The 19787-nt window shown below is 43.5% G+C and overlaps 1 protein-coding gene across 1 annotated transcript in view; it reads left to right on the forward strand.

Moving 5' to 3' along the window:
• The window catches only part of GRM1 (glutamate metabotropic receptor 1), a 462841-nt gene extending 452610 nt beyond the window's left edge, over nt 1-10231 (forward strand). Inside the window, exon 11 of the mRNA XM_042985360.1 lies at nt 9319-10231. Coding sequence (XP_042841294.1) covers nt 9319-10231 — 913 coding nt within the window. The remainder of the gene's footprint in view (nt 1-9318) is intronic.
• The last annotated feature ends 9556 nt before the right edge of the window (nt 10232-19787 follow it).

Genomic DNA, 19787 nt, shown 5'->3' on the forward strand with positions numbered 1-19787 from the left:
TTTATCCCTGGTCACCTAGTTGCTGATGTTTTCATGACTTTTTGTGATTTCAGGTGGGCATATTAAATGTCAAGGACATGTTACTTTGACAAGTTTAATAGCAAACATTATCTCTTTGTTTGTTTTAAATAAATGGACTATTGCAGTAGTAACAAAGTTACATGAAGGTGTTTTGAGTTTTTATCTCTGGGTGAGGATTTCAAATTGTTCCGGGCAGATCATGTACTATTTTATTGAATGGCCCAAACTTGGCAGAAATACAGATATTGATTAATTTTAATTTTTCTCTTTTATCTTCAACTGTGCTATGGAAAACTTTGTTTCCCACCTTCGATATTCATATCAGATTCCTTGATTTCAGGTATTAAAAAGCTATTCCAGAATACTCTTTTCCAAATTTCAAACTCACATCTCTCCTTCCTAGCACGTATCAGGCCTCTGCCTGAAAAATGTGGAATGAGGAGGGATGTGATCTGTTCCTACAATATCTCTGTCTCCTTCCTCTTGTGTTTCCCCTCCTGTCTGCTTTAATGGGAAAAAAAGAGACAGGGAACGTAGCAAAAGTCTTTGACTTGCCTGCAGCCGTTGTGGCCCTCTTCTGATTAACACTGGAAAACTGTCACCAGGATCTTGGGGTAGGTGGCCTAATGCTGATACACAGGGAATCGTTGTGAGTTTTTAGGGACCGCTATAAGGGACTTCATCACCGAGAGTTCCTTAATATCAACATTCCCCCCAATTCAACCAACCACATCCATAGCGCCCACAGCACCTGCTGCTTTATCATCTTGTTCCCCGAAATTCTTTTCTCTGATTGGCAGCCGTCTTATGTGGAGTGATAACAAGATGGCTTTATCCCACTGAGTGCTACTTAACTCATGGGAAAGCCCATGTCTCTTCACCCTAACAAAAGATGGAAAGGCCAGCTGCCCACGGTCGCTCCATTAACCTTGTCATGACCAGTCAGTGCTCTTCTCCCCTTCTCAGGTCATCCTATGTGCTGTGTAAGGAGACATCTAACCAAGGAATGAGACCGCATTCTCCCCCATGTGGCAGATGCCTCCAATCTCTTGCCATTCCCCCTCTCTCTACCATCAGACATACTCTGTCCTGTGGCCAAGAGATAAATGTGATTTTATAGGAAGTGACAATTATGCCTTTGTGATAAAATAATAAGGAAAATTAGCAATGCAACTAAAATTCGCGACGTAAGACATTAATCCGTGAACGGCCTTAAAGAAGAATGGTCGGCAGGAAGATTCTGCCTGTAACAGTGTGAGTGCAGGTGGAGCCCACTGCCGCCAGGAAGAAAGGGGGACGTGAAGAGTGGAGGAAAAGGGCTGATTCTGGACAGACATACAGCAGCAAAAGCATCCGCCACTTGGAAAGAGATGGTCTCCTAAGGGAAAAGAAAGAATGCACTCCACTGACGTGGCTTTCGGAAACGAGCGTGGCAGTGAGAAGCAGCCAGGCAGGGCGAGGCAGACACAGGACACGGGGGTGGGGATGACGTGGAGAAAGGCTCAGGAGACAGGCTAGGCCCAGGCCCAGGCACCACCTGAGTGGCGTCATCGCTGTATCTGTACACGTGTGTAAGCACTCACTCACTGGGTGTCTTTTTCTTTTCAATCTTCAGGAAGAGGCAGCCAGAATTCCCGCCCACCAGCCAGTGTCCGTCGGCACATGAGCAGCTTTGAAAACCCCCACACTGCAGTGAATGTGTAAGAGAAGCTGCGTGGAAAATAGAGTGGTTGGCCCCTTGCTTTCTCTCTCCTGGGTTTTGCCACTTTCTAACATGGAAACAGATGTGGTGCATGCCATCAAGAATGAGGAACCATTTACGTGCCATGGTTTGCACGACCGCCTTAATTTGTCCATCGTTCTTAAAGGGACACTGTCAAGTTGTTAGTCTTTTTGCTTTTTTAAGTTTCAAAGCAAGACGCAACACTTTTTCCAACACTGGAGATTCGCTTTTGTTTGTGACTCCCACTCACAAGCTCGAAAGTGAATTTCCCCCCTTCTTAAATTTGTCAGCTTTTCCTTGGCAAACAGAGCTCTTTCTTTGCTTTTTTTTTTCTTTTCTTTTTTTTTTTCTTTTGCCTTTTTGCTGTTGCACAAATGTTTGAAATGATCCTGTCTGCATTAAAGCACAAGCCATAACTTGAACTTATGGAGAGTTCCATAATGTCAGTTTGAGGGGTTGGACACCAACATGAGCCTCTGCTGTGAGCCTCCCGCACCCTGGGGAGCACAAAACAAAAGTTTTGTGAATCCCATGAAAAGAGAGTTTTATAAAAAGGAAATGTGGTTATTTCCCCAGGATTCTGAGTGTTTTTATCAGATTTTGCCCCATCTGATAAAAATGGTGCATGTTTGGTCCAATTTTTGACCTTTAGATCTTGACAGTGTCTCTTTAAGTTAACAAAAGAACATAGACCATGTTCAATTCATTGTGCACGGAGTCTGTGGTCATTTTCAGCTGTTCCTTTACAGCCCTTCAAACTCCTGGGAGAGTCAAAGGTACACATTCCTGCAGCAGGAGGGAGCCCACTGATGAGGTGTCTGTGGCCTGAATAGCTCTTCAGATGAGAAGAGCCCAATTGGTTCAAATGTCTGCTACTGAACCTGGCTGTGGAGGACAGTATATGAGGCCATGGAGTCTCTTTTCTTCACTCAGTGGAGTGCATTGGGAAGTCTGTGTTCTGATATTCCCTTCAAAAGCCCAAATAGAAAGAGTGCGGTCTCAGTCGAATCATACTGACTCTTAGAGGGAAAAATATGGTAGCCCTGCCAGGACGTTTCAGGTGGTAGTCAGGGGGCCTCTGCACATCTAGATCAGAGCCACTCTCGTCTGCTTGGATGCAACCTCTGCAATTTTCCCAGGTCAAAAGGCATTGAGCATTTCTTGCAGCGTGAGTTGAGTCTGACCGAGGGCACAGCAAGGAGATCCTGGTCATGACAGCTGCTGGCTGCCTGTCAAAAGGGATTGATGGGAATAGTAGATGTGCTTGTCCTGCCATGACAGCAGGGCCAGAAAGAGAGGAGAGTCACCTAACATTTCATGACTTCAAGGTGAGTGCCTAAAAGCAAAAGCAGAGGCTGAAAGTGGGTACATTCTTGGTAGGTGACAAAACAGAAAAAAAAAAAAATGCAACGATCAGCAAAGCTAATAGGTTGGCTGTTAAGAACTCTCAGAATGGGATCTATTCAAGCCTTCTTTCTGGAGACTATGAAGGATCCAGAAAAGATGGAAAAGAGACTATTTTTAGCCTTTGTTGTTTCTCAACAAACAACAGCAAAAAAGATATTCTCACTGTGACCTTCAGTTCCTACAGCTTTGAACAATCAAGGCAAAGGGGCTAGTGATGCAGATAAAGCTTCCTACTGGACCATTATGGTCTGCCTATATCTATCCTGCCCCATAGGGCCCTATGTTTCCAGAGCAAACCACAAGGACTCCAGGTCAGAGCTGAGGAACATCACATGACTTGCTATGGAAATTACAGGTCTGGTAGCATGGAGCATAGATGACACAATAATGCTTGACTTGAAGTTCCTTCAAAGGGAACATAATCTAGCATGGGAATTTCTTTCCTCAGCTGTTAATCACGATTAGGTTGAACGAGTAGCCATTTAAAATGTACTCAGAAAAACCTCAGGAACCATCAGAATTCTACTCATTGGTTCAAAACAGATTTGTCAGTTTTCTCAAGACAGTACACCTTATGCCCAAAGTTCATGGAGCCTTCCATACTTTATTGACTTTGATGAGGTAATTTTATTTGTGGATGTCTTTTTCTTAATTGATTCATTGAAGAAAGCACACGCCTGTTAGTGCAAACTGATTTCCTTTGTGTTATCTTTTATCCTGTATCATATAGCTTTAACGTATAGAATGTGATTAACCTAAATACTTTAAAAGGAGGACTGTATGTTTAGACTTTGTGATATTGTCAATTTGAGCAGGCCAAGTGGTTCTCTGACTAGCTTATGATGTTAGAATCCGAGGTGAGGGATAAAATTCACAATGCCATTTAAGACTGGTATCAGCAGAAACTACCAAGTTCCCATGTAGTCAAAAAGCATTTGTCTCCAATAATACATTTAGAGATTTTCTACCTTACTAGTAGTGAATCAAAAGGTGAGAAACTTTAATTATGTTCACATAGGCTCCTGGAAACTGTGTACTGAATATCCAGATTTTTCTGGAAAGCTTTCAAAAGTGTAACTGGCATCAGTGGAAGTCCTTTGTACTGAAGACTAACTTTGCATCACCTGAGAAAACAAGAGTCTGACTCATACGGTTTCAAATAGTTCCTATGCCTGCGATTCTACAAGAATCGCTCCTCAGACTTCATTCCGGTCCCAGCTCGCTGAAGCAGGTAGAGGTGAGGTATTCGTCCAGCGCATCTCTGGCATTCCTTCCGGAGTGTCTCAGTTGGGGCAGCAGCAGCCATTTTGAAAGGCCCGGCGTGAGTCCCAACTGTAGCTGCATGACCTCAGCAGAACTGCCCATAAGCCTGTAGCTCTGGTTTATTTTCTTAGCTTGGTAAGCCATTCTCTCCATGCTGGGACTCAATGGCATTTCCTGTTTCCATTTGCATTTTCAGAGAAAGCAAATGCTAACCTCCTCAGGTTGCAAGGAGTGAGTCTCCACCCTCCTATGTGAAGGTCTTGCCTTGTCTGTGGGCTCTCTGGATGCCGTCCTTATGTCTGTTGTGAAGCTATTAAGCCTCGTGGCCAAGACTTGAATCGGACATAAGGGAGACAGGTGTTGTGTAAGCTTCCCCTCAGGCAGCTTGTGCAGGATGCTTCCCTCCTGATCTCAAACACCCACCCACTGTGATTCCCATTTTAGACCTCTCTGGAGCAGAGAGCAGTGTACTCGGCAGATGTAACTAGTACTTACTGAAACAAATAAAACAGAGAGATCACCCTGAATGCCGAAGATGAACTCATCTGTTTACACCACCCACTTCCAGCCACTCTCCCAAGTGCTGCAAATCCCGGATTTTCTGACTGGAGGGGATCGTCGTACTCACCTAATGAAAGAAAGATCAAAGCAAGACCCCAAGCCTGTCAGAGCTGGAGTGCAGCCCCAGGCCCCCTTGGCCCTGCACACTCCCTGTCTAGCTCACCCTCTAGTCCTGGTTCCTCGCCGGCCTAACAGCCGTTTCCTCCAATAACGTCAGTATTCATAAAGACATGTAGCCACCTGAGGTATTCAAGCCAAATGCTACTGCACTCGGTCTCCAAATATACGATTGTTTCAGGCCTCATGTCTGTCTTCTGAAGTGAGAGCAAGAGGGCATGCCGTGTGACAATTATGGGGTGTTTCTAGACTAGGTTACTTTACCTAAGATCAGGAAACCGAAAAAAGTTAAATAATAGAAGGAAGACGCTGATGGCCGAAACAGAAGGTATTGAAGTTATCTAGGGTTAAATGGAAGATTTATTTCACAGTAATATTGCATTTTTATAATGCACGTATGCCTTTTTGCTGCCCCATATTTTATACATTTTTCTCCTCTCAATATCATGGCCATGGGCTCTGAACCTTTGCAAGTAAGCTAATCCCTTTTCACACCAAAATGCTTATTAAGCCCTCCCCCCAATTGATGATAGTAGTTGTATTTTTTTTAGTGGCCGCTTGAACAAAAAACACAAAAAGCTTCTCAGAATTTAGCTACGCTTGTACCTAGCAGCACACTTTGTCACAATAGCGTTTACATGCATTTGAAAATAGCAGTGCATAATCTGTGAAGACATAACATTGATTCAGTCTAAAAGCAAAGCTTATCGCATTTGTAGATTCATGGACCATTCAAGCTGTATATGGACCACACGTCAGAAACAACTAATTCAGAAGGACCAAGGTTTATACTCTGCGCTGCCGTTTCTATGAGATGATACATTTCCTTCACTATCTCTGGTTTTCAGGAAGCAATTTATTTTGTCCTTGGGAAAAAAAAAAGGTGAATCTAATTTTCTTAATCTGATAAATGCCCTGGGACATTAGAACGGCTTCCTAATTAAACAGTACTTTACTGCAAATCTGGAACAAGACTCTGAAGGGAAGGAAAAGCTGCTAATTTTGACGGCCAGGGTGAAAATCTTCCATTACAAGAATAAGAAAGGTATTGGATTAAAACAGAACTAAGTTATGATTACATCTATATGCAAGGTGATTAATAATACCATTAACATAGGGAAGCACATGATTTTTAAAAAGGCCCACGTAGAATCCTGGGCAGTGAGGTAGCTTGAGTGAGTGAGTGAGTGAGCGAGCGAATGAGTGAGTGAAGTAGGTCCCAGAAATACAGGCATACCTTTTTGCCAGCATATGTGGAGACTGGAGTGACATTTTGTTGAGGAATATAAGCCCGGTGGTGAAGTGAGGTGTAGACTAGCTCTCAAGAGACTTATATCTTAAACACACACACACGACTAAATGAAGACACAAGGCATCCTTCTAGTTTAATGATTTCTAAAAAAAAATAAGCATTGAGGGGCGCCTGGGTGGCTCAGTCGGTTAAGCCTCCGACTTTGGCTCAGGTCATGATCTCGCGGTTCGTGAGTTCAAGCCCCGTGTCGGGCTCTGTGCTGACAGCTCAGAGCCCGGAGCCTGCTTCGGATTCTGTGTCTCCCTCTCTCTCTCTGACCCTCCCCCGTTCATGCTCTGTCTCTCTCTGTCTCAAAAATAAATAAACGTTAAAAAAAATTTAATAAAAAAAAAAAGCATTGAGAGGCAGGCATTAGGAGAAGGAAAAAGTGTTTCCATTGCAATTAAAAGGGATGCAAATGATTGAGGTTGGATGGTATACTAAAGCATAGTTAAAAGGCAAGGCAAGAGGCAAATCAGTGGTTTTATACTTTCTGGAAGGGTCATAATGATTGCACCAAGAGAAAAATGGTGTGAGTAGAGTAGGGAGTGGAGGAAATTGGGAAAGAAGGAAGCTGGAATTTACCTAGGGTTTCAAACTCAGAAGAGGAACTGTGGATTATGGTCCTGCCTGCTGGCTGGTTGACTGTTCATACTGGGAACATTAATCATCTGTTTTTGAGTTGACTCAACTCGGAAGAAAGTCAGGTATTCTAATATGAGTGTGGAAGCTGAAAAGTCTGTAATTTTGCATTTACAAGGACTTCTACATTCTCAAGGAATATAGTAAGCATATATTTAAGAGAAATATTAATTTTCATATCGTATTTTGGAGATAGGATTTTTCCTAGACAGTTAAAAATACAGCATATAAATTATAAGCTATATAGAAGAACTACCTTTTCCCAAATAATGAGATCAAAATTTTAGCTACTGTACCTATTTTGGGACTTCTTTATCCAGAATTTTCTGTAATAGGTATCAGAATTTCTTTAACATTCTGCACTTAGTGGCTCACTTCCCTTTTCAAGATAATAATATATAAAATGTCAAAACGTTATTGTCATTGTAAATGTGACACACACATAATTTTGAAGTACTCATTCTTGTATTTTCAAAATGATTAAATAAACCATTATATTAGCTACTGATCATTTCATACATTTTCCCAAACAAAAGACCATGATACAAAATAGTCTATTTCACACATCCACCTAAGAAAAACACTGTTCCTTATCCCTATTCCTTTTAATGTCAAAAATGTGTTAACATTGTGCTACTTTCTCTGTTGTTTTCACGGATACAGTGAAAAAGCAAACTGAACACACACACATACACGAAAAAATAAACTTCCTGATTTAAGTATTAACACTGCTGTTATTAATAGTATGCTGTGGCAAGGCACCACCATCTGCTGAGAGTTATACAGAAAAAAAAAAAAAAAAAAAAAGCTAAAAGTCCAAAAGCAAGACCTGAGTTATTAATTACAACATACAGAATAGAGTTTGAGTACATGTACATCTCTTTCCCTCCTCCTCCTTCTTCTCCTCCTTCTTCTCCTCCTTCTTCTCCTTCTTCTTCTTCTTTTTCTTCTTCTTCTTTCCCCTCCCCCTCCTCCCCTTCCCCTCCCCCTCCCCCTCCTCCCCTCCCCCTCCTCCCCTCCCCCTCCCCCTCCTCCTCCCCCTCCTCGCCCTCCTTCTCCCCTCCTCCCCTCCCCCTCCTCCCCTCCCCCTCCCCCTCCTCCTCCCCCTCCTCGCCCTCCTTCTCCCCTCCTCCCCCTCCTCCTCCCCTCCTCCCCCTCCTCCCCCTCCTCCCCCTCCTCCTCCCCCTCCTCCCCATCCTCCCTCTCCTCCTCCTCCTCCTCCCCTTCCTCCTCCTCCTCCCCCTCCTCCTCCTTCTCCTCCCCCTCCTCCTCCCCTTTCTATTTAATTGGTTTGAAAATGGTCCCACGAAGATATAAGCCAATAAAGCTGGAGTCCTGCTGGTACCCCAACATTTTTCTTCTCCAAAGCTCAGCGAGGAAAAGGCCATGGAGGGGCTTTTGTCTGAGTAACTTCTGCTTTCTCTGAATCTTCGTTTCGTCTCATTTGCATCACAAACTATGCTGAAGGACTAACCCAGGGTCTAACCATCTGTATTTTGCTGGACTTCCTTAACACTACCTAGTTAAAAATCCCCAGCGTGGAAATCCCAAACCAGCCGCTGTGAATCAGGGCCTTTATGTGAATTGCGGTCCATTGTAAGTGTCGGGGATGATGCATTGAAACAAAAAGAAAAGCAACCTTTGTGACACACTTAAAGGGAATGTGGGTCTGGGTTTTCCCTCATCTGGTTTCTTCTCCTCCGTACAGCTGCCGTGTGTATGACCACGCTGCTCTGGTACCTGCACACGATGAGAAAAGCTTTGATTTGTTCCAGGGACTGAGAAGAAAGGGCGACAAGAGCTATGGTCGTTATATTCTGTTGTCCCTGTGTAACTGTAGTTTTATTTTTTGGTTCCTCCATCAGTTTTGGAATCTTTCAAAGGCTTGCACAGAGTGACAATTTTGTTGTTACCTTAGGCGTGTGCGTGTGTACGTGGGTGTATAATAACTTTGTGAAATCTCAGACCTAAATGAAAATAGCTGCTTGCGTAACAGGCCGGCTTTTCTCCCCTACAACTTGTTCAGGGGCAAAACGTTCTGCCTTGTCCTGGGGTGAATGGAATCACTGACTGCAGCTACAGAGGCCACCTGGGGTCGCTGCAGCTTTTGGCCTTTGACCTGTAATAAGGGGAGATTGAGGGCTTGGCCGCCAGACCTACAGTCGCTCGCGGGAGCGGGGTGGGGGTGGGGGGAATCAAATTGCCTTGAGCTGGGATTGCATATAATTTGTATGTATCTTATCCTGTGTGCATGATCTATCTGCAAATAAATCCATCTCTATTTTGTTCATAGTTCTAATGGCAAGTCTGTGTCATGGTCTGAACCAGGTGGAAGACAGGTGCCCAAGGGACAGCACATGTGGCACCGCCTCTCTGTGCACGTGAAGACCAATGAGACGGCCTGCAACCAAACAGCCGTCATCAAGCCCCTCACTAAAAGTTACCAGGGCTCTGGCAAGAGCCTGACCTTTTCCGATACCAGCACCAAGACCCTTTACAACGTGGAGGAGGAGGATGCCCAGCCGGTCGGCTTCAGCCCTCCCAACAGCCCTTCCATGGTGGTGCACCGACGTGTGCCAACCGCGGTGAGCACCCCACCTCTGCCGCCCCACCTGACCACAGAGGAGACCCCCCTCTTCCTGGCCGACCCGGCCATCCCCAAGGGCTTGCCCCCTCCCCTCCAGCAGCCACCGCCACCGCAGAAATCCCTGATGGACCAGCTACAGGGAGTGGTCAACAATTTCAGCACCGGGATCCCCGATTTCAACGCGGTGCTCGCAGTCCCCGGGGGTCCGGGGAACGGGGTGCGCTCGCTGTACCCGCCCCCGGCGCCCCCGCAGCACCTGCAAATGCTCCCGCTGCAGCTGAGCACCTTCGGGGAGGAGCCCGCCTCCCCGCCGGCAGAAGACGAGGATGAGGACGACAGCGAGAGGTTTAAGCTCCTCCAGGAGTACTTGTACGAGCGGGAAGGGAACACCGAGGAAGACGAGCTGGAGGAGGAAGACGAGGACCTGCAGGCGGCCAGCAAACCCCTCCCCGAGGATTCACCTGCTCTGACGCCTCCGTCGCCTTTCCGCGACTCGGTGGCCTCCGGCAGCTCGGGGCCCAGCTCCCCCGTGTCCGAGTCGGTGCTCTGCACCCCTCCCAACGTGACCTACGCCTCCGTCATTCTGAGGGACTACAAGCAAAGCTCCTCCACCCTGTAGGGAGGAGGTGTCCGCGGGGACAGCAAGAAAAACCAGGGAGCACCAGCACCTCCGGAGATGAGCCGACGGCTGGGAGGAGGAGATGGGGGGAGGAGGGTGAAGTCAGCAGGCGAGGAGGATAATGCTGCTGCCGTAGGGAAGGCCAGAGGGAACTGTGCTCTGCAAGCAAAAGGGGATCCAGGCGAGGATCCCGATTCTTCAATTATTCAAAAGCCTTCTCTGGGAAGAAAGGGAATTCTGACAAAGCACAATCCCATATGATAAACAACTTTCACCACATAAATGAATGAATAAATAAATAATAAGTCAATAAATAAATAAATCAACACGAATAATCTCCTCTTTTGGACATTGTGCATAGATAGACATGCCCACACACACTTGGCCAGCTTGAAAAGAGACAGCACATGTGGACCAGCCAGGTGAATCGTTAGTGGACATCATGGTGTTCGTGGTATTCTTAGTGAGCAGGCTGGAGCCAGACAGAGCAGGTGGGTGAAGGAGGGGCAGGCGTGGAACCACCCATGGGACGGCAGCTCATTTTTCTCCAGCCCTTCTCCTTCCTGAGCCCACAGACTCCTGGTCTTCAGGAGCCTCCCTTCACCCATTGCACCTGACCCAGGGCCAGCCTTGTTGCGCTGGGAAAAAAGTGTATGGATACCCTACTGCTCTGTGATTTCTCTCTATTTAGGAAAACAGGGATCAGAGCAAAATCATCACCAAAAAGTGCTTCATCAGGAGTGCTAAGGGAGGAAGGATTGAGAAGCAAGAGGACACATAAGCATGAGGCTTTGAACACAATCAGCACAAATAACGTCCCCTATTTGATACTCGCTTATTGGTGATTTCGGAGAAAAGCTTAGAGCAAGCGATTGTTTTGAGACTGGCAGAAGGTGTTTTGTGGATTTTCTTGTGTCTGTGCCAAGGGGGCTCTTCTCTGCCCTTTAATTAAAGAGAACAAACCATGTGGCAAAATTGTTACCTTACATTTACTGTAGCAAATAATACTTACCAGTTGAACTTCTAAAATGCAGTATGTGTATTTGGTGCCGTTGTTTCTCCTGTGTACTACAGACACAAATCCATCTTCCAACTTAAGGGTGTACTCAAAGCAACTATTGCTGGTTCAATGACAAATAACGTCCTTCCTATTGTCATCCTTCCTATTGACAAATAATTCCTGTAACTTGTGAGTAAATGTGTTCCTGTGTCTTTGTATACTGGTGATAATAACATTTGTGCACTGTAATGTCAATGTCACTGCAACTAGAAGTCGTCTTTCCAATATAGTATAGATATTTCTTTGTTCCAACGATGTTTTAGATATTGTCACCAATATCTGCAGAAGCTCTTTGATGGTTTGAGTGCTGTGGTCCAATGGTTTCCTTATGCTGCTCAGATGGTCCTCCCTCTTCTAAAAGGGAACTTATTTTTCAGATATTTTATGATGTGGATATGTTATAATGAAGTGGCTTGAAAACGTGTTGTATTAAAAATTCACAAAAACTGTGGGTTACAATAAAAAAGTACATTTTATAAATTTTCAGATATCATTATTAAAACATAAGGTTGAAATGACAGTATTGAGATGATTTCAGGTCACTTTAGATTTTTTTAAAGAGATTTTCCACAGCGACTTGAGCTTTCAGTGTTTAGAAAGCATATGCTAACCTCTCTGTCTGGCATAATTTCCCCAGTTTTCTATTTACCACTTTTTGCTTTCTTTTAATTTTTATTTCCATGTACTTTTATTCCTCTATTTTCGCTGTCATCCCTTTTCTTTATATTTTTGTTGTGTACTGTAATAACCACGTATGTGTCATCCAGTCATTTCATTTATATCCTCCTTTTTACACCCAATAAAAGTGACTCTTGTTGCCATTTTGATTTCTTCTATTATTTGTGGAATGGATCTTACCCCTTTAAATATCTGTTTATGCCTTATGTGCAGTCATATTTTAATATGCTTCCTTCATTTGGAAGCTGATTTCTCAGCCAAAAATCATCTTAGAATCTTTAAATACCCGCCTCATCATTTGTTCAGAATTTAACATCAGCTCCGATGTTTGAGGCTCATGTTTCTCATGCCTTCCCATACTCCACTGCCAAGTTTAGTCGGTTCCATAACAAGAATGGACCGCCTTTCTTTTAAAAAATTATTTTGTAACACCTTTGGTGTTAATGACTGAACAAGGATTTCAATTCCATGTTGAAAAATGACTGAAACGAGGATTTCAATTCCATGTTTTCACTGTAATGAAGGAGAATGAGGGAATTAGATGGTTCCCATGCTTAATAGATGGTCTACTTCCTGGCAAACTAGCAAGTAAAAGCCTACTATCTATTATTCGTGAAACATGTTTTATATCTTAATGCCACTAACATATGTCCTTGATATCACAGGACTTGTGCATTCAGATTTTTTTAAAAGTAAGTATAGATCAGGAAAACTGCTCTACTATTCAAATAATGTAAGATATCGGTTTGTTCTGAGGTTTTAGTCTGAAACATTTGGTGAACACATTCAACACCAATCACATTATTTCTCTGAATGCCTAATATTATCATGATTAAATGTTTTCCTGAACACAATGCAGTATTAGCTCTTACAGCATAATTGTTCAAAATCGGAAATATACACAGACATACCTTATACCAAAAATGCAGATACTTTTCATCTTGATGTACGTGCTTATTCACATTGTTTAGCTTCTTGTAAAAGTGTTTTCCTTTGGCTCGTTACTGCCTTTGTCAAATAACCTTGATAATGCTGTATAATAAATATTTTCTATTTATTAAATGTGTGCATTCCTTCTCCATACTTTGTAAGAGGTACAATAAGAGAAATAGACTGGTACGAAAAACAATTACAATGGTCTGATTTTGCTCACAACATGTCTGCCAGATGAAAGTTAGAGAACATCATGCAAGACCTACAGGCCAGGTGGGTGATAGAGAAGAGTACAGTTTGATGATGTGGAAGGTGGGAGGGACCTGAAACTCTAGATTGAAAATTAAATCCAGAATTTGAATATTCAGTTCTATGGCAGACATTGTCTTGCATTTTTTGATAGAATTGTGAGACTTGACAGACTCCTGGATCTCTAGCAGAGCTCTGGAAACAGAGGCATATGAAAGCTGCATCTTTGTTTCATTTGTGCCCCACAAGGCTCACACTCTAGAGGGACCTGGTTTCTTACTTTGGTGATACCTTCCTCTGTTCCCTTACATTTCAAGTTCTATTCCCTTTTATTTCAATAGAGACTTCACTGGTCTTCAAAACAAGTAACCCCCTGTTATTCACATCTTCTGCCGTAAGATACCTGCAAGGTAAAGTATCTACCAAGGGTTGTCCAAGGGGAGAGCAATGATGGTACAAGGATCACATTCATGAGACTGCAATGTATTTAGATGGTAGGAGCAAGATATATACAGGAAAGCTGATGTTGAAGGAATCTCCAGAATCAGGGGCTGAGACACCAGGGATGTTCTTCACTGTATCTTGAGAATAGAATGAGAAATCATGAAATGGGAGCTTGATGTCTCAGAGAGAAAAGTCATAGGACAGAGAATGAGAAACAAAAGATGAAGAAGAAGGAGAAGGAGAAGAAGAAAGAAGAAGAAGAAGAAGAAGAAGAAGAAGAAGAAGAAGAAAAAGAAGAAGAAGAAGAGGAAAGAGGAGGAGGGCGAGGAGGAGGAAGAGGAGGATGAGGGGGAGGAGAAGAAGAAAAAAGAAAAAGTTTCAGTTGTGTTGTCCAAAGATACCCTTAGATTGCCTGTTAGGTCATAAGGACCTCCTTTTTTAGAGAGTCCAGAAACTTCACCATAAGGAAGACATTTGAAGAAGTTGGGTCTGGGCTCCAGATAGCACAAATGATGTGTGAATAACTACCCCGATAATTTCCCAGAGACTATTTTGAGAGGGAATCACAGAGAAGGGAAACAACATGTTCACCCACTTACTCTGTGCCAGACATTTTGCTAGGTTCTTTACATTCTCATTTAATCGTCCCAGTACCACTGCTACAGGGATATTTTAGAATACTGAAGTAACTTGCCCAGAGTCTCTCAGCTAGCAAGTGGCCCATCAGGGATTTGAGCTCTGTCCTAAGCCAGCACAGAGCCTGTGAGTTCGTGTTCCTCGCTAGAGCTCAGGAGAGTGTGTAGGGGCTGGTCCCCCTTTCTCATTCCCACAGCATTTTACTCCCATCTGACTACATTATGGTTTGCATGTCTCTTTCCCTTAGTAGATTCTAAGTTCCTTTTTGTTTGAGATCCATTTTCTTCTTTCTGATTTGTGAGACTTTAGGGCAAAGCAGACATTCAGTAAATGTCGAAAAAAGGAAATGAGTGTTGTAACACCGTGTAGTTTTCCCAGCTTAGTTCTCTGAAGATTTATTCCAAGAGCCTTATGGGGTCCAGAGCTTTATATTTCCACCTACTGATCCTAACTCTGCCAACTGGAACAACACATGTTTTCATCATGAAGAACAAGCTCTCCTTTTGGCATCAAAAAGAGCTGTCCCACTGGGCAGAAGGTCTGCCTTTCTTGCGGAAGAGCATGGCAACACTCGGTGACCGTCGAGCCCGGCCAGAGGTCTGGCAAAGCAATAATAGTTGTGAGGAACAGCGTCCTCTGCAGGAGAGCTGCCGGTAACGTAAGACTGCTGAAGCAGGGCGCCCATCATCCAAAGGGAAAGCATGGTCTGGAGGTTCCTTCTTTACAGAAGGACAGACCTTTAGACAAGGTGAAAGGCAAAACTAGCCACCGGGGCTTGCGGGGAACATGGGAGAAAGGGAGAGCCTAGTTTAAGGAGTTGAAGTAATGATGCTATTAAACCAGAAACTGGCTTGATTTTTCTCATGGTAGCTTGGGAAACAAGGCTTATAGATTAAGAAGAAGAAGAAGAAGAAGAAGAAGAAGAAGCAGCTTAAGAATGAGCATAACAAACACTGAAAAGGAAAAGAATCATAGAATTATTGAGTTGGAAGTAAATTTAGAAGTCATTTAAAATACGCTATCACCCCTGTGATAGCGTGTCTGTGTCCTGTTCCTCTTGCTGTGTCAGAGGCAGGTGAGGAGTCACTTCTGGTGAGGGTGGGATAGGTGGAGGGAAGGGCTGGGGTACAAGGCCTACTACCTGCACTTGTACAAAAAGAGAGCAGACAGCCCCACACACTAGGTGAGCGATGTTAACCCAGGAAGCTAGCCAGAGAACAGAACTAAGACACAAATCCGGGATGAAGGTATTGGAAGACCAGGAAAACAAGGGGGTAGAAGCAGCAAGGTGTGTGGAAGGCTGATAGTCTGATGGCATTCAAACCAAACTGCTGGTGACAGAAATGCACTCTCAGTGGGACTAAGGAGGCATATACATGTGTGCCCTGGGCTTATTTTAAGGAATGGGATGGATTCGGGTGAGTTTTGCCCTCTGCTAAAGTATTTCCAGGGACTAGGATCTTGCATTCGAAAAGGGAAAACTCTAATGATTAGAAAAGGTTTTGTTTCCCTGAACCCAAATTTTGCTTTTCTTTTACTCTTGCCCAGAGTTCCGCTCCTGGAAGACACTGAATAAATTTAGTGCACTGTGTCCATGACACCCCTTCAACCATTGAATAGTGATTATGCCATTAGTTAGTAGTTTATTCTCCAAGCCAAATAACTTCACTTCCTTTAACTGTTATCTTTATTATTAGGTTCCTAAACTCCTAATCAGGCCATGGTGATATTTCCAATTGTTGCATATCCTTTAAAAAATGTTGCATCCAGAACTAGACATAGTACTGCACTAATACTTTGATTCACTTTAACCATTGTTCCAGCATTGCTGCCTAAGATTCTGCTACTTTTGTCAGCGTCTTGCCACATTTTGAGCTCAGGCTTAGCTCAGAGGCAGCTATAACCCATAAGCCATTTTCTTATGAACTACAGGAAATGGATATGCATGTGAGTATCTTATTAGGATAGATTTACCCAGAAACAGACCCTGAGAAAACGATTTGAGTGAAAGTTGTATATTGGGGAAGTGATCCTTGGAAGCACCAATAGGAAAGTGGGGAGGCAAAGCAGCAAATGATATGCAGCCAATAAAGGGTGTGTTACCAGGCAGATTACCACTGTGGGACTCAGTCCTGCCGGAGACTCTGGGAGACAGTGGAGAGCATGCCTCATACTGGCCCTCATCCCCATGGGACAAGGATGTGGGGAGCATTCAAATATCAATTCCTGTCATGGTTGGGGGCTACTGGGGAGGGAGGTGCCTGCTAATTCCAGTAACTACCAATGTGTCTCCTATGCAGGCTCCTGTCTCCCAAGGAAGCCTTCAGGCAAAGAGTTACAGATGTTGGCGGTTGGAAACCTGAGAGTTGGCCTGTGTGGGGAAGGTGAATATCGAGAGGGGGCAGGGCACTAGCAGTATCTGCTATAGATGGGAATATGGGAATAATAGATAGAGATAAACATACACACAGGCACAAATATCAGTACAGATAAAGATAAGAAAACAAAGAGCTGTAGAAGGCAAGGTAAAGCTGTCTTAAAGGGCTTGAAGTGAGAACAAGTGCTTCTAGACTCAGCCAAATAAATTCCTGTTTCTTTTAGCAAGGTAAAATCACAAAAGAATATTATTGATTGATTGATTGATTTTAAACTGTACTTTTTAAAGATGATTTTATTTTATTTATTTTTTAAAATTTATTTATTTATTTCTGAGGGAGAGAAAAGAGAGAGGGGCAGAGAGAGAGAGGGGGAGAGAGAATCCCAAGCAGGCTTTGTGCTGACAGAGCCGACATGGGGCTCAAACTCAGGAACCATGAGATCATGACTTGAGCCAAAATCGAGAGTCAGACCCTTAACCAACTGAGCTGCCCAGGTGCCCCACAAAAAAAAATTAAAGTTCAGCTGTCCTTTAAATAAATTTGACGTTAGCCTCTGGATTATTTCTTTGCAACAATTTCTTAAATTGTGTCATTTTTCAATTAAAAAACCATGAAATTTGTAGTAGAAATTTGGAGATTTGAAAACAAATCTATAGTCATGTCATCCAAATATTGACATTACAGACATTTTGATTTTTTCTTGTAGTGATTCTCATGCCAGTAAGTTTGGTTTTAACAGAATTAGGTCATCTTTTATTTATAATATTTTCCTGCTTTTTAAATTTTGCATTATGACCTAAGCAAGGATTTCTACTTGATCAGAGTTGATCACTTGCTCTTGGAGCAAAGTTCCCTATCTCCATGGAATCAGGATCCAGGAACGCTTTGAAGAATAATTCATTCTGTGTTCTCAACTGAGAAGTTCAAACATGCAGCAGTTTCAAACATATAGCAGCATAGCTGATAAATGGGATGGTCCTGTGCAAGCCAGGTTGGCAGGAAATGACCTGAAAAGGGAAAACAAAGTCATGAGAAAAGAGAATGGAATCTGAGCAAGAATCACCAACAGGGCTTGGGAAGACAGGTAGTGATTAAGCCCCTGAAAACCTCATGTACTCAGTGATGGAGAGGCTGTGGGGCTCAATGGCAAGAGTGGATTTCTAGGGATCTAACAAGTTTCCCAACTCCCACTACCCCACATGTAAAATTTAGAAGAAGCCACAAGAAGGGGCAGGGATCTCCCTGCAGGTCAGTAGGAAAGATAAACACTGTCAGATACAAAACAGTCATACCCGTTTTGGTATAGCTGAGCAGCAGGCCAACCTAGTGAAGGGTGCAGATGATATCAATAGCTGAGATCAGTAGCAGGGCTGATACTGGGTTCAAAGCACAGCAAGGGCGAGAGCCTCAGAGGATGTTAGAGGTCAAGAGTGGATCAGTGCCACCACGCTGGCAGTTCAAGCCAGGAATAGATGTGGAGGGATGGCTATGGAGAGATGCAAGAATCATTCATAAGGAAAAATGCCTGCAAGCCACAGCCAAAACAGATCGGAAAGCAGCAGCTGAAACAGGAAGGCAGAGGTGCAGGCAAATTATATGAAAGGCAATGTTTTCTCTTCAAAGACTCAACAGAACACTGTGTTTGTGTGCTATGTGGGGGATTAGGGCAAATAATTTTTTTAATGTTTCTTTTTTTTTAATTTTTTAATGTTTATTTATTTTTGAGAGAGAGAGAGAAAGAGACAGAGTATGAGTGGGGGAGGGGCAGAGAGAGAGGGAGACACAGAATCTGAAGCAGGCTCCGGGCTGCGAGCTGTCAGCACAGAGCCTGACTCGGGGCTTGAACTCACTAACCGGGAGATCACGAAGTGAGCCAAATTGGGCCTTATCAACCGAGCCACCCAGGTGCATAAATCATTAAAATGACCTACTGAATATTCACATGCTAAAAGCATTCAAAGCATTTCTTACTGATATTAACAAAAATACTCCATAAACTTCGTTGTATGGGTATCTTGTAATTGTCTTTAATCACACTTATTGTTAGACACTTAGACTGTTTACAATTTTTCAAATCCTATAAATAGGATGAGGAATTATGCCACACCAAAGATTTACCCTCTGTATATTTCTTCAGGTTGGTTTCTAAGATTATGTTAGTAGTTATTGGGTAATAATTATAATTTATTCCCTGAATTTTATATTTCATGCCACATTTAACTTTGTAACATCCTTTGAGGTAGGGTTTCTTCTCATTTTACAGATGAGAAAACTGAGGTTCAAAAAAATCAAGTAACTTGCCTAAGGTCACAAAGTTAGTGGGATGTAAAGCTGTATGTACTACACTCCCTGGGCTCCAAAGCCCATGCTTTGAACTGATATGCCCAAATTCGAAAGACCCCCAAGAACAAACCACCAGAGTCCAGAGTCAAAGCCAAGTGGCAAGGGTCATTTATTGCAGGTTCGAACCCGGACCTCCGCGCACTCGTTACCGGTGACACTAAGAGGTCCCGAGCGAGGATCTTACAGCTTCTTTTATAGACAGGCACAAACAAGTTAGGGATTTTTCGCGGTTACAGAGCTGTTATTTGTTGACATTTAAATTTGAACACTCAGCAGAACTTGATTGGTTCCCGCCTTTTTTTCAAACCACTCAGCAGAACTTGATTGGTTCCCGCCTTTAGGTCAGATCACAACCAGGCACCCCCTGGCTGGTTCCGGGAACGGGGGGGGGGGGGGGGGGGGGGGGGGGGGGTCTTTTCTTTGCAGTTGTGAGGACACCTGGTAATTTTTCTCTTAGTCTCTCATGAACCACCACACTGTGCGGAAAATTACGCTGATGCTATTTTCAAAATAGTATGATAGGGAAAGATAGGATTCAGTAGGCAGAAAAGAAGAGTCGGGGCTTAAAAGTACCTGGGTGGAGGAAAAACACATATTTTAAAACATTTCTTCTGGGAATGTCTGACCTGGAGCAAACTCCCTCAAGCATAAAGTTCCTCTTAAGAATGCAACAGACACTACCTACTCCCCTCAGGTTTTCCTCAGAAATTTGACCAACAGAGACCTGACTAATAATTACTAGTCGGCCATTAGATGTAGGACCCATAGGAAGGGTATGGCCATAAACCATCCCTCATATGATAAAAATGAGCCAATCAAAAAAAGGAATGACTAC

Source organism: Panthera tigris, chromosome B2, assembly GCF_018350195.1.
Source record: "Panthera tigris isolate Pti1 chromosome B2, P.tigris_Pti1_mat1.1, whole genome shotgun sequence".
Classification (NCBI taxonomy): Eukaryota; Metazoa; Chordata; class Mammalia; order Carnivora; family Felidae; genus Panthera; species Panthera tigris.